The sequence below is a fragment of the Octopus bimaculoides genome, chromosome 27 (genome assembly GCF_001194135.2).
Source record: "Octopus bimaculoides isolate UCB-OBI-ISO-001 chromosome 27, ASM119413v2, whole genome shotgun sequence".
Classification (NCBI taxonomy): Eukaryota; Metazoa; Mollusca; class Cephalopoda; order Octopoda; family Octopodidae; genus Octopus; species Octopus bimaculoides.
Genome location: NC_069007.1, coordinates 17289601 through 17302419, shown reverse-complemented (window position 1 = coordinate 17302419; position 12819 = coordinate 17289601). Strand labels below are relative to the sequence as shown.

At 38.3% G+C, this 12819-nt stretch overlaps 2 protein-coding genes across 4 annotated transcripts in view; one reads left to right on the top strand and one right to left on the bottom strand.

Annotated features, from left to right (window-relative positions):
- Nucleotides 1-1731, top strand: part of LOC106875629 (transmembrane protein 98) — a 13850-nt gene extending 12119 nt beyond the window's left edge. The window contains exon 6 of the mRNA XM_014923861.2: nt 976-1731. Within this exon, the coding sequence (XP_014779347.1) occupies nt 976-1113 (138 nt within the window). The 3' untranslated portion in view covers nt 1114-1731. The remainder of the gene's footprint in view (nt 1-975) is intronic.
- Nucleotides 1732-5013: 3282 nt separating this feature from the next.
- Nucleotides 5014-12819, bottom strand: part of LOC106875639 (secretin receptor) — a 26356-nt gene continuing 18550 nt past the window's right edge. For 2 of the 3 annotated variants that reach the window (XM_014923872.2, XM_052977196.1), the window contains 6 exons: nt 10220-10280; nt 9528-9597; nt 8337-8431; nt 6951-7089; nt 6534-6575; nt 5014-5826 (listed from right to left, as the gene is read on the bottom strand). In XM_014923872.2, the coding sequence (XP_014779358.1) occupies nt 5239-5826; nt 6534-6575; nt 6951-7089; nt 8337-8431; nt 9528-9597; nt 10220-10280 (995 nt within the window). In that variant the 3' untranslated portion in view covers nt 5014-5238. The remainder of the gene's footprint in view (nt 5827-6533; nt 6576-6950; nt 7090-8336; nt 8432-9527; nt 9598-10219; nt 10281-12819) is intronic. The other variant, XM_014923882.2, reaches the window with a different exon arrangement.

Genomic DNA, 12819 nt, shown 5'->3' with positions numbered 1-12819 from the left:
TAGCTAAAATCGGAAAAAATCCAGACTTTTATAACTTCCCATGGAAGTTTCTAGAAGTGTTCGTTCTGAAATACTTTTTAGAACAATTCTAGCTAAAATCTAGAATGATTTCAGCTGAAATCTTTTCAACCAGTGAGAGGACTTGTTTTAAATTAGTTTAAAACAAAGTCGCCAAAACAAACATGAGATGACTGAGAAGAAATAGAAAGAGAGCCTATAAACACACGGGTGGTTGCTGTTGTTGGAAGCAGTGTATCTAGCTACTGAATTGTTTACTCCTGGACAAGAAGACCTGATCTGAAAGTTACCACGACTTTACTCTTTTACTTGTTTCAGTCATTTGACTGCGGCCATGCTGGAGCACCGCTTTTAGTCGAGCAAATCGACCCTGGGACTTATTCTTTTGTAAGCCTGGTACTTATTCTATCGGTCTCTTTTTGCTGAACCGCTAAGTGACGGGGACATAAACAAACCAGCATTAGTTGTCAAGCAATGCTAGGGGGACAAACACAGACACACAAACATACCACACACACATATACATATATATATATATACATATATATGACGGGCTTCTTTCAGTTTCCGTCTACCAAATCCACTCACAAGGCTTTGGTCGGCCCGAGGCTATAGTAGAGGACACTTGCCCAAGGTGCCACGCAGTGGGACTGAACCCGGAACCATGTGGTTGGTAAGCAAGCTACTTACCACACAGCCACTTCTGCGCCTATGTGTGCAATTGCGACTGTGTGCAATTCATAAAAAACACGCCAGGACCCAAACCAGTGGTGGTGGGCATTATGGTTGTGTTAACCTCGGTGCATGACTAAGTCTACCACTTTGGTGTTTTTTTGTTTTGTCTTCTATTGGTATTGTTGCTATTGAAGTTGTTCTTGTTCTTGTTCTTGTTGCTGTTTCATGTTCAATGTTACTAAACATTGTTTTTGTCATTGTTGTTTCTTCCTGTCACTGTAGGTGCTGAAAGAAGCAAGTGTCTGCTTTGACATGAACGGCTGTCTCCCCTCAGTATCTTCTACGGAGGAGAACCACAACACTCTACAGCAACCCATCATACTGCCTGTCCAGGTCAAAGATGAATCTTCACAAGTTTAGCCTTCAAATACAGACCTATTCATACCTGTATATTATGTGTGTGTGCATGCGTGCAATTATATGTTTGTATATATGTGTGTTTGCATGTATATATTATGTATTACATAATGTACATATATATATATGTATATGTGTATATATATATATATATATATGTATATGTGTATATATATATATATATATATATATATATGTATATGTATATGTATATGCATATCTATAGATAGACAGGTGCAGGCATGGCTGTGTGGTAACAAATTTGCTTCCCAACCACATGGTTCCAGGTTCAGTTCTACTGCTTGGCACCTTGGGCAAGTGTCTTTGACTATAGCCTCAGGCTGAATAAAACCTTATGTGTGTGTATGTATATATATATGTGTGTGTGTGTGTGTTAGTGTGTTTTCTCCCTACCACCACTTGACAACCAGTGTCCATGTGTTTACAACCCCTTAACCTAGCAGTTCAACGAATGAAACCAATAAAATAAATACCAGGCATAAAGCAATTTACGTACTGAGATCGATTTGTTTGACTAAAAGTCTTTGAAGTAGTATCCCAGTATGGCTGCAGTCTAATGACTGAAACAAGTAAAAGGTAAAAGATATATATATATATGAATTATGTATTTTCTTTCTTTTGTTTGTTTTCATGTGTTTTTCCATGTTTGCATTGGTTAGATGAATATGTTACTGACACATTTTTTTTTAAGAGCCAAATGGCCTTTCTCTTCCTACAGCTTTTCAAGTAGGTTTCTTATTCTGTGTGTCTTCAAAAGTGCAAACTGGGTGATGATTTTTTGTCGAGACACCACCGACCTTACTACACAGACATGTCAAGACTACCTGTAGTCTATATTTTTTCTTAAACAAAGGCGGAATTTGAACTCTTAATGTAAAGACTATTGAAATGCTGCAAAGCATTTTGCCTTGCTCAGTAACACTTCTGCTTGCTCACCACCTTATCCCATGCAATTTATATTATGATAATTTATGAGATGCTCCCAGTATAGGCGTAGGAGTGGCTGTGTGGTAAGTAGCTTGCTTACCAACCACATGGTTCTGGGTTCAGTCCCACTGCGTGGCACCTTGGGCAAGTGTCTTCTACTATAGCCTCGGGCTGACCAAAGCTTTGTGAGTGGATTTGGTAGATGGAAACTGAAAGAAGCCCGTCGTATATATGTATATGTATATATATATATATGTGTGTGTGTGTGTGTGTTTGTACCCCCAACATCGCTTGACAATCGATGCTGGTGTGTTTATGTCCCCGTAGCTTAGCGGTTCGGCAAAAGAGACCGATAGAATAAGTATTAGGTTTACAAAGAATATGTCCTGGGGTCGATTTGCTCGACTAAAAGGCGGTGCTCCAGCATGGCCACAGTCAAATGACTGAAACAAGTAAAAGAGTAAAGAGAGTATCTGTTGTCCTGATTATTAGGAAAGTAAAAAATGTATAATACAGTATAGTACCCCGGTTTTCGAACAGCTCTGATCACGAATAAATCGTGCTTTATATATATATATATATATAAAGCATGATTTAGTCATGTTCAGAGGTGTTCAAAAACCGAGGTATTACTGTATCTTATCCAGTGGAAACTTACATTTTTACCATGCGAAAGGATCTTGCCTTTTTCTTCTTTGTTTTTTTTTTTTTAACTATGAAACTGATTCATTTGAGCCCATTACAAAAATGAGATTTTTATTGTTTGCTGAAGAAAGATGGATTAAGACAACAAAGGATTTGTCTGTGCAACATCACATTTTCAATAAAATGGTGGGCTGGATGAAATGAGGTTGCAAACCACTTTGACCTGTAAGGCATAGTTGTAGACTTATGTTCTAAATAAATGCAATATGGAATACAAAAGAATCCGATTCTAATAATAAAAGCATTAAAAACTACAAAAACAATTTATAGAAACTTGCAAATAATATTGTATTTTGGTGGGATGATATATATATATATATATATGTGTGTGTGTATGTGTGTATAAAATCATATTTTAGTACAGATGTCTGTTAATTTAATCTTTTGGACTCTTTTCTCTGATGACAAGAATAATGCCATTGCAAAGATGCCAAGGTACAATATTGTCATTGTGACATTCATGGATATGACGAAAATGAAGAGAACACTTGGTATCTTATACCCATAATAATTATCATTGGTTTCGTTGTTGTTGTCAAAGATGTAGATTTGGTTATTGTTCTCTTCATAATTATAATCTTCATATTCCAGTTCATCGTCATCACTATCTTCTCCCTCTGCACCCATCTCCGACTCTTGTTGGTTCATTTGGTACTGCTCCTGTTCTTTTGAAGTGGCTTCCCCCGCTGCTGGGTCCCTCATTTCGTTTGGTAAATTCAGAAGGGTGCGGATTTCATCCACCACATTTAAATCTTTCGGAACTTTGCTGTTATCGTCGTAAGTTTGGGTCAAGGTCATTGATTCCCCTTCAGCACTATCATCACCGTCATGAACATTATCATTCATCATACCACCAGGGGTCGCAAGCGACGTGTTGTTGGGTTTGGTTCGATTGGCCCCAATGGCTGCTGCCTGATGGAGGAGAAACGCTCTTTCTCCTGCTGATATCTGACCATGTAACTGGATTGATGCATGTTCTCGGAACAAATGTGCTTTGAACACATGTCGGTGTCTGGCTGAGATATTGACGCGAAATGCCATGATGCCTTTTTGCTGCAGCTGGACTATTAAAATGCTTATTAGAATAATGACATGGCTGAGGTTAGAGGAAATAACTCTGGTAGATGAGGTGACGGTATCAACATTATTATTATTTTCATTTCTGCTCTTCCTAATGGTGCCCATTTGTTGACTTTGCGGTAAATAAAAGATCCAGTTACTATTGTTGTAGAAAGGAATATTATTATTATTATTATTAATAGTAGTATTTGTTGTAGTGTTAACAACAGCAGTTAATGTTGTTGTTGTTGTGTCAGAGATGGAGTTTATTTATCCCATTTGACACACTGCAAGCCACCAATATTCTTTATTGTATGCATATGTGTGTGGGTGTATGCATATGTGTGTGAGTGTGCGCAGATGTGTGTGTGTGTATATACACACGTATGCATGAATGAATGTATATTTTATAAACATGTTACAAAATATACTTTGTTTATTTCATTCTGTTATTGTTGGAGGAAGGATTTCTTTTATTTAGAACACAAACACTTAGGTTTCTGTTAAAGATGTCTATTGGTGATTGGGTTTCTATTGATGATGTCATAAAAAAGAATGGTGATGAGGTATCCTCCACCTCCGCTTCCTTCTATTATTCATTATCATCATCACCATCATCATCATCATTTAATGTCTGTTTTCCATGCTGGCATGGGTTGGATGGCTTGACAGGAACTGGTAAGACCAGAGGCTGTATCAGATTTCATAGTCTGTTTCGGCTTGGTCTCTAGTGCCAACCACTCCAGAGTGTACTGGGTGCCTTTTATGTGGCACCATCACCAGTGCTTTTTACATGGCACCAGCAATTAAAATCTTCAAATTGTATTTTAAACGAAAGATTTGCTAAAATTAGTTTTTGCATATAATATTCCTGTTAGCTTATATTATAATAAACATAAAGTTAATTATCGAACGTTTATAATTTTGATATTTTTAATATTTTTCTATCTTAATATTATAAGTATTTTATATGCATTCATTTGTTATTTATTGTTGGTTGATATATGCATTCTTTTATTTTTATTATTGTTGTATTTTGACCTAAAGATTAGCTATATTTTTGAATAGAATTGATTTTCGATAGTTTTACCACACAGCCACCCCTGCACCTATGAAAAAAAAAATGCAAATGGGAAATACCACCAGGCACATACTTGAAATGAATGGAACAAAAATGGTAAACTCTTGCAATTAGGCAAAACCAGTGTTTAAAATATAAAAAATACAAAGAAATTTTCAGAAAAAGATATGGAAGTTATGTAGGACATTTATCCAATACTTTGTAAAGCAATACTACAGAATCAGGTATGTCTATGTTGCCCAAGATGCCACGCAGTGAGACTGAACCCGGAACCATGTGGTTGGTAAGCAAGCTACTTACCACACAGCCACTCCTACGTGACTAACTTTGTGTCTTTATACAGGGCTTTCTGTAACACTGCCGTTTTTGTCTGTTTTACTTCTGTTGGCAGTGATGGTGTCGGGGTCGATGTTAGTATCTGCAATGTTGGTGTTACGAATTATGCTGTTGGTGCTTGTAATGATGGTGTTGGTAGGGGTTATTGTAGTAACGATGCCAAAGTTGGAACTGTTCAGTCCTTTCGTCAAGACGACCACATCACTTTTGCCCGGCCATTTCTTAGGTAGGTCTTGGTGTTTCTGCATTGATGTTGACGAAGGATGCAACTGCACCAGGGTCTGCATTTGAGGGTGGGAGCGAGTCTGCATCGCTCGCAGGGTTAGCAGTGGTGATGCTGGTAGTGGTGGCGATGGTTGTAGCACTGTTGGCAAATTCGACCTTGCCGTCTGCCTTGTGGGTGGCGATGGTGTGGCCGTTTGCATTTGATAATGGCAGTGAGAAGGGGAGTTGGTGCAACGCACGGAACTGCGGTTGCGCATGATCGAAGAAGAGAAGAATGTCTGCCACTGGCTGCGTGGTAAAGAGGCTGAGTCAAGCCGACCTTGTTTCTTGCGCATCCACATTTTGCGTAATTCTGACTGGACCTAAAGAAGAAGACAATAATAATGACAATGATGGTGATGAGTGTGGTGATGGTGATGATGATGGTGATGGTGATGGTGATGGTGATGATGATAGTGATGATGATTATGAGTGTGATGGTGATGGTGATGGTGAAGATGAGTGTGGTGATGGTGAGTGTGATGATGGTGATGGTGATGATGATGAGTGTGATGGTGATGGTGATGGTGATGATGGTGAAGATGAGTGTGAGGATGAGTGTGATGATGGTGATGATGATGGTGATGTTGAGTGTGATGATGAGTATCCCCAAATAGTCACAACTGCGGTGTGGCTTTGTGATCTTCAAGGGTCATTTGAACTTGCAAATTTGCCTTGATCCCTTGAGTACGCAATGAAAATTAGTGAGAGTGTTCATGGTGAAACACAGGACATATCATGAGTCAATGGGTGAGTCTCTACTTTGCTAGAAATAACAGTTGAATTTTCAAATCACACGCCATTTTAAATAAGAAGTCTGCATTGAACAATGTTGACCCAGACTTCTGAAGATAGTCTAGTAACGACTGGAAAGATAAGATCTGTTTAATGAGGGTTAAGCAGAAAGCTAAGCAACTACAACAACAACAACAACAGCACAGTGGTGATACAATAATCAGATTAGGGGTGTATGTAGGGAAAAGTTAGTAATCAAGAACTTAAAGATTTCATTGGCCATTCGGAAACTTACCTCTGCATTCATATAACAAAACAAGATCCCAACAAATAGTCCCTGGAAAGACAAAGAATGATAAATTGAACAAGCTACATGTGTTAGTGTTTGTATTATCATTTTTATTGCTAGTGGGACCCATGGAAAAGAAGTACCTGTGTTGATTACTCATAAAAAGCACCCAGTACACTCTGTGAAGTGGTGGTCATTAGGAAGGGCATCCAGTTGTAGAAACCAAACCAAAACAGACTATGAAACCAGGTGAGGCCCCTGGCCTTGCCAGTTGCTGTCAAGTCATCCAACCCATGCCAGCATGGAAAACAGATGTTAAATGATGATGGTGATGATGATGTTATATTGTTTTGGAAAGTACTCTATTGTAATGTTCACAATACTTAGTAGGGCTATTTTCTGACAAACAGATTAGAGTCTCACCTGGAATGAATTAAACAGCATCTCGAAATATAGTTTCACCAGTTCTGCTTTCTTGCCAATGTCATCTGGGAGCCAGAGGAAGACCATGTAATGGATGCCAAATAATGGGATTAGAACCAGTGTCGATTTTGCCAATCGTCTGTGAATTGATAGAAGAAACATTAAGAAGTTGGGAGAAGCGCAGAAAGAAAAAGAAGAGGAGGTGGAAAGAAAATATGGATGTAAGTTGGCGTAGAAATTCTACTATTACCATTGATGTTGGTTTTCTACATTTACACATTTCTGGCCATTTTTTTTAAAGCTATCTTACCACTATTTGATAATATGATCGGTTTAATGGTCCTGTGAAGTCTATGTGTAACCTGGATCATGGAATATTGGCCTTCCTGGTGTGTTTACGTCCCCGTCACTTCTGTTCATTGCAAAATTTTGCAAAAATTAGAAAGAATTATTAGGACATGCAATGCAATTCTTGAAACTAAAAGTAGTCTTAGAATTACTGAAAACTTTTTCAGTTGGTAAATGGAAAAGTTTAATACTCTCAAATTTATGCCAATTCAATCTGTCACCTTCCTGGCACGTAAAAAGACATTCGAGCGAGGTTGTTGCCTGTACCGCTGGACTGGCTCCTGTGCAGGTGGCACGTAAAATATACCATTTCAAGCGTGGCCGTTGCCAGTACCGCCTCTCTGGCCTTCGTGCCAGTGGTGCGTAAAAGCACTCACTACACTCTCAGAGTGGTTGGCGTTAGGAAGGGCATCCAACTGTAGAAACTCTGCCAAATCAGATTGGAGCCTGGTGTAGCCACCTGGTCCACCAGTCCTCAGTCAAATCGTCCAACCCATGCATGGAAAGTGGGCATTAAACGACGATGATGATGATGATGATATGCTTGAGTAAATAAATACAAACTTGCATAAACGCATATATAAGTATATAAAGTGAGAAAATGAAGATAAAATGAGAGAGAAGTAAAAGTGGTTTGGTTAGATGATGGTAATGAGAAAGATATGTGATTTAAAAAGGACGGCGATCTTACAGTATGAGTCCTAAATATCGGTCTTTTCCATAAAAAGTGTCTTCGGCGATCTTTACCAAAGATCGGCCTTTTCCGTAACACCTGCACGATCTTCACTACGGTGTTAGGGTTAGGGTTTTAGTGTCAGGGTTAGGGTTTTAGGGTTACGGTTAGGGACGGAATTCCCTAACCCAAACCCTAAAACCCTAACCTTAAACCCTTCAAAATAAATCGCGCTCTCTGTATGTCTTTTGCTGTTATGATGTCGTTACCCTGTTTCTCACCAACACTTTTTACAGAAAAGGCTGATATTTAGGACTTGTACCGTAAGATCGCCAAAAGGACTTCTCAGTGTCACAAATACTGACCTGTAGCGGTTATTTCTGGCTCTTTTCTTTGGCCGGTTCATATCAAACTTGCTGAATAGCACTCGAATAATGTTGAGGAACAACAAGAAGTTAATCTGTGAAGTACAGAAATATAGTGTACACACACACATATAAAAGAAAATGGAGGATCAGTTTGTGATTTTATTCAACATATTCCTCTCAGATTTACACACTTATTGCAGCAGTCCTTCAGTTTTTCTAACCTCTGTAAAAGAACTCAGAAGGTTGGGCCTCCAGACAGGCCGTTCATGTGACCCTTAAAGCCAGGAACTTTTCAGTAACCCCTTGTATGCATGTATGTGTGGAGTATATACGGGAAAGTGTTCATTAGAATAAAAAAAACAACACAAACTTCAATAAATAACTCAATAGCATTTTATAATATAACAGAGTATTATATATCTATCTATTAAAATCAAAATATCTTGATTAGTGACTGGGATTTCAAGTTTCTTCAAAATATTGATTTCCTTTTACTTTGATTGTGATCATGCTGGGGCACTGTCTTGAAGGGTTTTTTTAGTCAAACAAATTGACACCAGGACTTATTTTTCTAAGCCTAGTAATTATTCTATTGGTCTCTCTTGCCAACCCACTAAGTTATGAGGATGTAAACACACCAAGAACAGTTGTCAAGTGGTGGAAGGATGACAAACACAGATATATGATGGGCTTCTTTCAGTTTCCGTCTACCAAATCCACTCTCAAGGCTTTGGTCAGCCCAATCGCAATAGTAGAAGACACTTGCCCAAGGTGCCACGCAGAAGAAGGAGGCTTGATAATGTTTGTTTCCTTCCATTACTGGTTGCAATTCTTTGCTGAACTACATCTGCCAACATTATGAAGTAACTCTGAGCCCCCAGAAACAGCTGTCGGATTTGTAATCATATCTGCCCCCTCTTTGCCTATTTTTTTATTTACATGTATAAATATTCTATATATAAAACCAAAGACTTTTATCTCTTTATGTTCATCATTCTCTCTCTCTCTCTCCCCCCATATATATACATATACATATATATATATATATATATATATATATACATACACACACACACATACACACACACATACATACATACATACATACATACATATACAAACATACATGTATACACTCACACACACACACACAGACATGTATATTGTCCATAGAAGACTGGTATTTACCATAACTGATCCCATAATGGGGCCCTTCATAATCCAAAAATATGCCTTGTTTGAATGAGTGTACCAGCAGCTGAAATGATAAACAAGAAATCATTATTATCATTATTATTATTATTGAGGTGGTGAGCTGGCAGAATCGTTAGCAGGCCGGGCAAAAAGCTCAGTAGCATTCTATCCGTCTTTATGTTCTGAGTTCAAATTCAACTGAGGTCAACTTTCTATTCATCTCCAACAATGGAGAACAGTTGCCATATTTCATTCCATAACGGATTCCTCTGAAGAGCACAGGGTTACATAACCAGACTGTTAACTAACACTCCATTGAACCACTGGTGCAAAACCAATTGGTAAGTTCGGTCGTAATGGATATATAATACTTCAATTAGCATACCCACTCTACTGCCAGATATACACTTGCATTTTTTCCTGACTTATGAACTCTTAGACGGCTTACAAACACACACACACACACATTTATATATATACTTGTGTATGTATCTGTGTGTATGTACAGATATTCCTACATACATATATACCTGATCAGTTTACATATTTAATGATTTAATATAGTGCTAGATGCACCAGGCTTGAAAGTAAGATGTGATTATGACTAAAATTCGTTTTGATCATAGGTGTGGTGCTGGATCAGGGCTGACCTTGGGCTATACAACAGCTATAATTGTAGTACTTACTATGTATCTTCTAGAAACAGCCTCACAACAACCCATGGAATCACAAAACTAAACGGAAAACCTGCAAGTAGAAAATGACACTTCAGTAGAATTTAGAGCAGCGTTTTCTTATGCCACCACGACTACCACAACCATCCCATCACAATGATAACTACAACGATTACCAACACAACCACCACCACCACCACCACCACCAAAACCACTACCACTGCCACCGCCGCCACCACCACTACTGCTTCCGCCACTACTACTACTACTACAACAAATGCCACCACCACCTTCACCACTACTACATTACTACTATAATACTACCAGCACACTGCTACTACAAATATCACCACTACCACCACCACCACCACCGCGACTACCACTATTACTAATACCACCACCACCACTACTACTACTACTACCACCACCATCACTAAAAATACCACCCTCACCACTACTACATTACTACTATTACTAATACTACCACTACCACCACAACCACTGCGACTACCACTACTACTACTACTACTACTATCACCACCACTACTACTACTAATACCACCACAACCACCTTCACCACCACTACATTACTACTATTACTGATACTACCACCACCACCACCACCACTACTACTACTAATACCACCACCACCACTACTACTACTAATACCACCACCACCACTACTACTACTACTATATTTCTTTGTCATGCCATCGACCCAAGAATGGTTATGTTTGTTTTTGTTGTTACAAACATCATGGAAACCTTATTAGTGTTTACAAAAAAACATTTTAAAAATTATATAGACAAAAATGGCAACGGAACGAAATAAAACAAAAAACAGATGACAATGAAGAAAAAAACAATCACTCAAAAAAAAAAAGATGAAATATAATAACAGAAAATTGTAATGGTAACGACAATAAAACTAATCTACAAAAAAATATAAAAGCAATCACGGGGAAAAAAAAGGTAATGTTGGAAATTTCAAAAATGAAACTAAAAGTAGAATGACAACAACATTTGCAATAAACACATCATCATCATCATCATCAACAACAACAATGACAATAACAACAGCAATTGTAATATGGAACCTAAAATTACTGTCTGCTTCCGGTGTTTGATCTTTCTGACAGGTTGTTTACTGCCAAGCATATACCATTATCGATAATGCGGTTTACAACAATAGTAACATTATCATAGGCGCAGGAGTGGCTGTGTGGTAAGTAGCTTGCTTACCAACCACATGGTTCCGGGTTCATTCCCCGCTGCGTGGCACCTTGGGCAAGTGTCTTCTACTATAGCCTCGGGCCGACCAAAACCTTGTGAGTGGATTTGGTAGACGGAAACTGAAAGAAGCCCGTCGTATATATGTATATATATATATATATATATATATGTGTGTCTGTGTTTGTCCCCCCAACATCGCTTAACAACCGATGCTGGTGTGTTTACATCCCCGTAACTTAGCGGTTCGGCAAAAGAGGCCGATAGAATAAGCACTAGGCTTACAAAGAATAAGTCCTAGGGTCGATTTGCTCGACTAAAGGCGGTGCTCCAGCATGGCCGCAGTCAAAAGACTGAAACAAGTAAAAGAGTAGTATATGATCCGGGTGAAGCCACGAGACATCTGTGTTTAGGTTCATGATTGTTAGTGCGTGGGTTCAATTCTCAGGTCGAATGGGGCATTATGCAAGGCTCTTCATTTCACGGTGCTTTAATCCTCTCTGTGAAAATGTGTTGCGATAACCTTGCCCTTATTAAGCGATTGTTCATCAAAAAAGCAAACAACCATTGCTAAAATTTGTGTCACTGAGATATCCCGTACTCTCATCTATCAATAATGAAAACTTGTTTCTTGAGAATTTCCAAGATTTCATTTTGTTCAAAATGTGCAATTCCGTCTTGCATAATGTATGTTAATTTTGTTTTTTTTCATTTGTAGATTTTTAGCTATTTCACTATCGGGAAAGGCCTTTCAACAAATTTCAGCTTAGTGATTTATATGGATGAAAGGTACGTGATGTTTGGCAACATAGCCTGTTAGTAAGCATGTCTGCCTTAGCTACTTTTTCCTTTAATGTGTCATCTGTTCGTTTTAACAATAAATGAATCTAATTTAATAGCAGATTTCGCACAATCTAAAGCTTCTTTGTGTTTGGCAGTGTTTTTATGAGCTAACAGCATTGATTTGTTAGCAATTTTCAACACAATGTTGCAACAAACACAGTAACAAGTGACAAGATTTTTATCATGCTGTAACCAATCTTTAAGCTCAGCATTCTTCAACCATGACTTCTTGACATTTTGGGTGTACCACTTCCTCTTTTTTGGACACATTATTGTCTGTCATTATTTCACAAAGGTTTACAAAACAAAAACACTCACTCAAAATGTTATTAAACAAATTTTAAATCACGAATAAAGGCGTAGGAGTGGGTGTGTGGTAAGTAGCTTGCTTACAAACCACATGGTTTCGGGTTCAGTCCCACTGCGTGGCACCTTGGGCAAGTGTCTTCTACTATAGTCTCGGGCCGACCAAAGCTTTGTGAGTGGATTTGGGAGACAGAAACTGAAAGAAGCCTGTCATATATATGTACATATATATA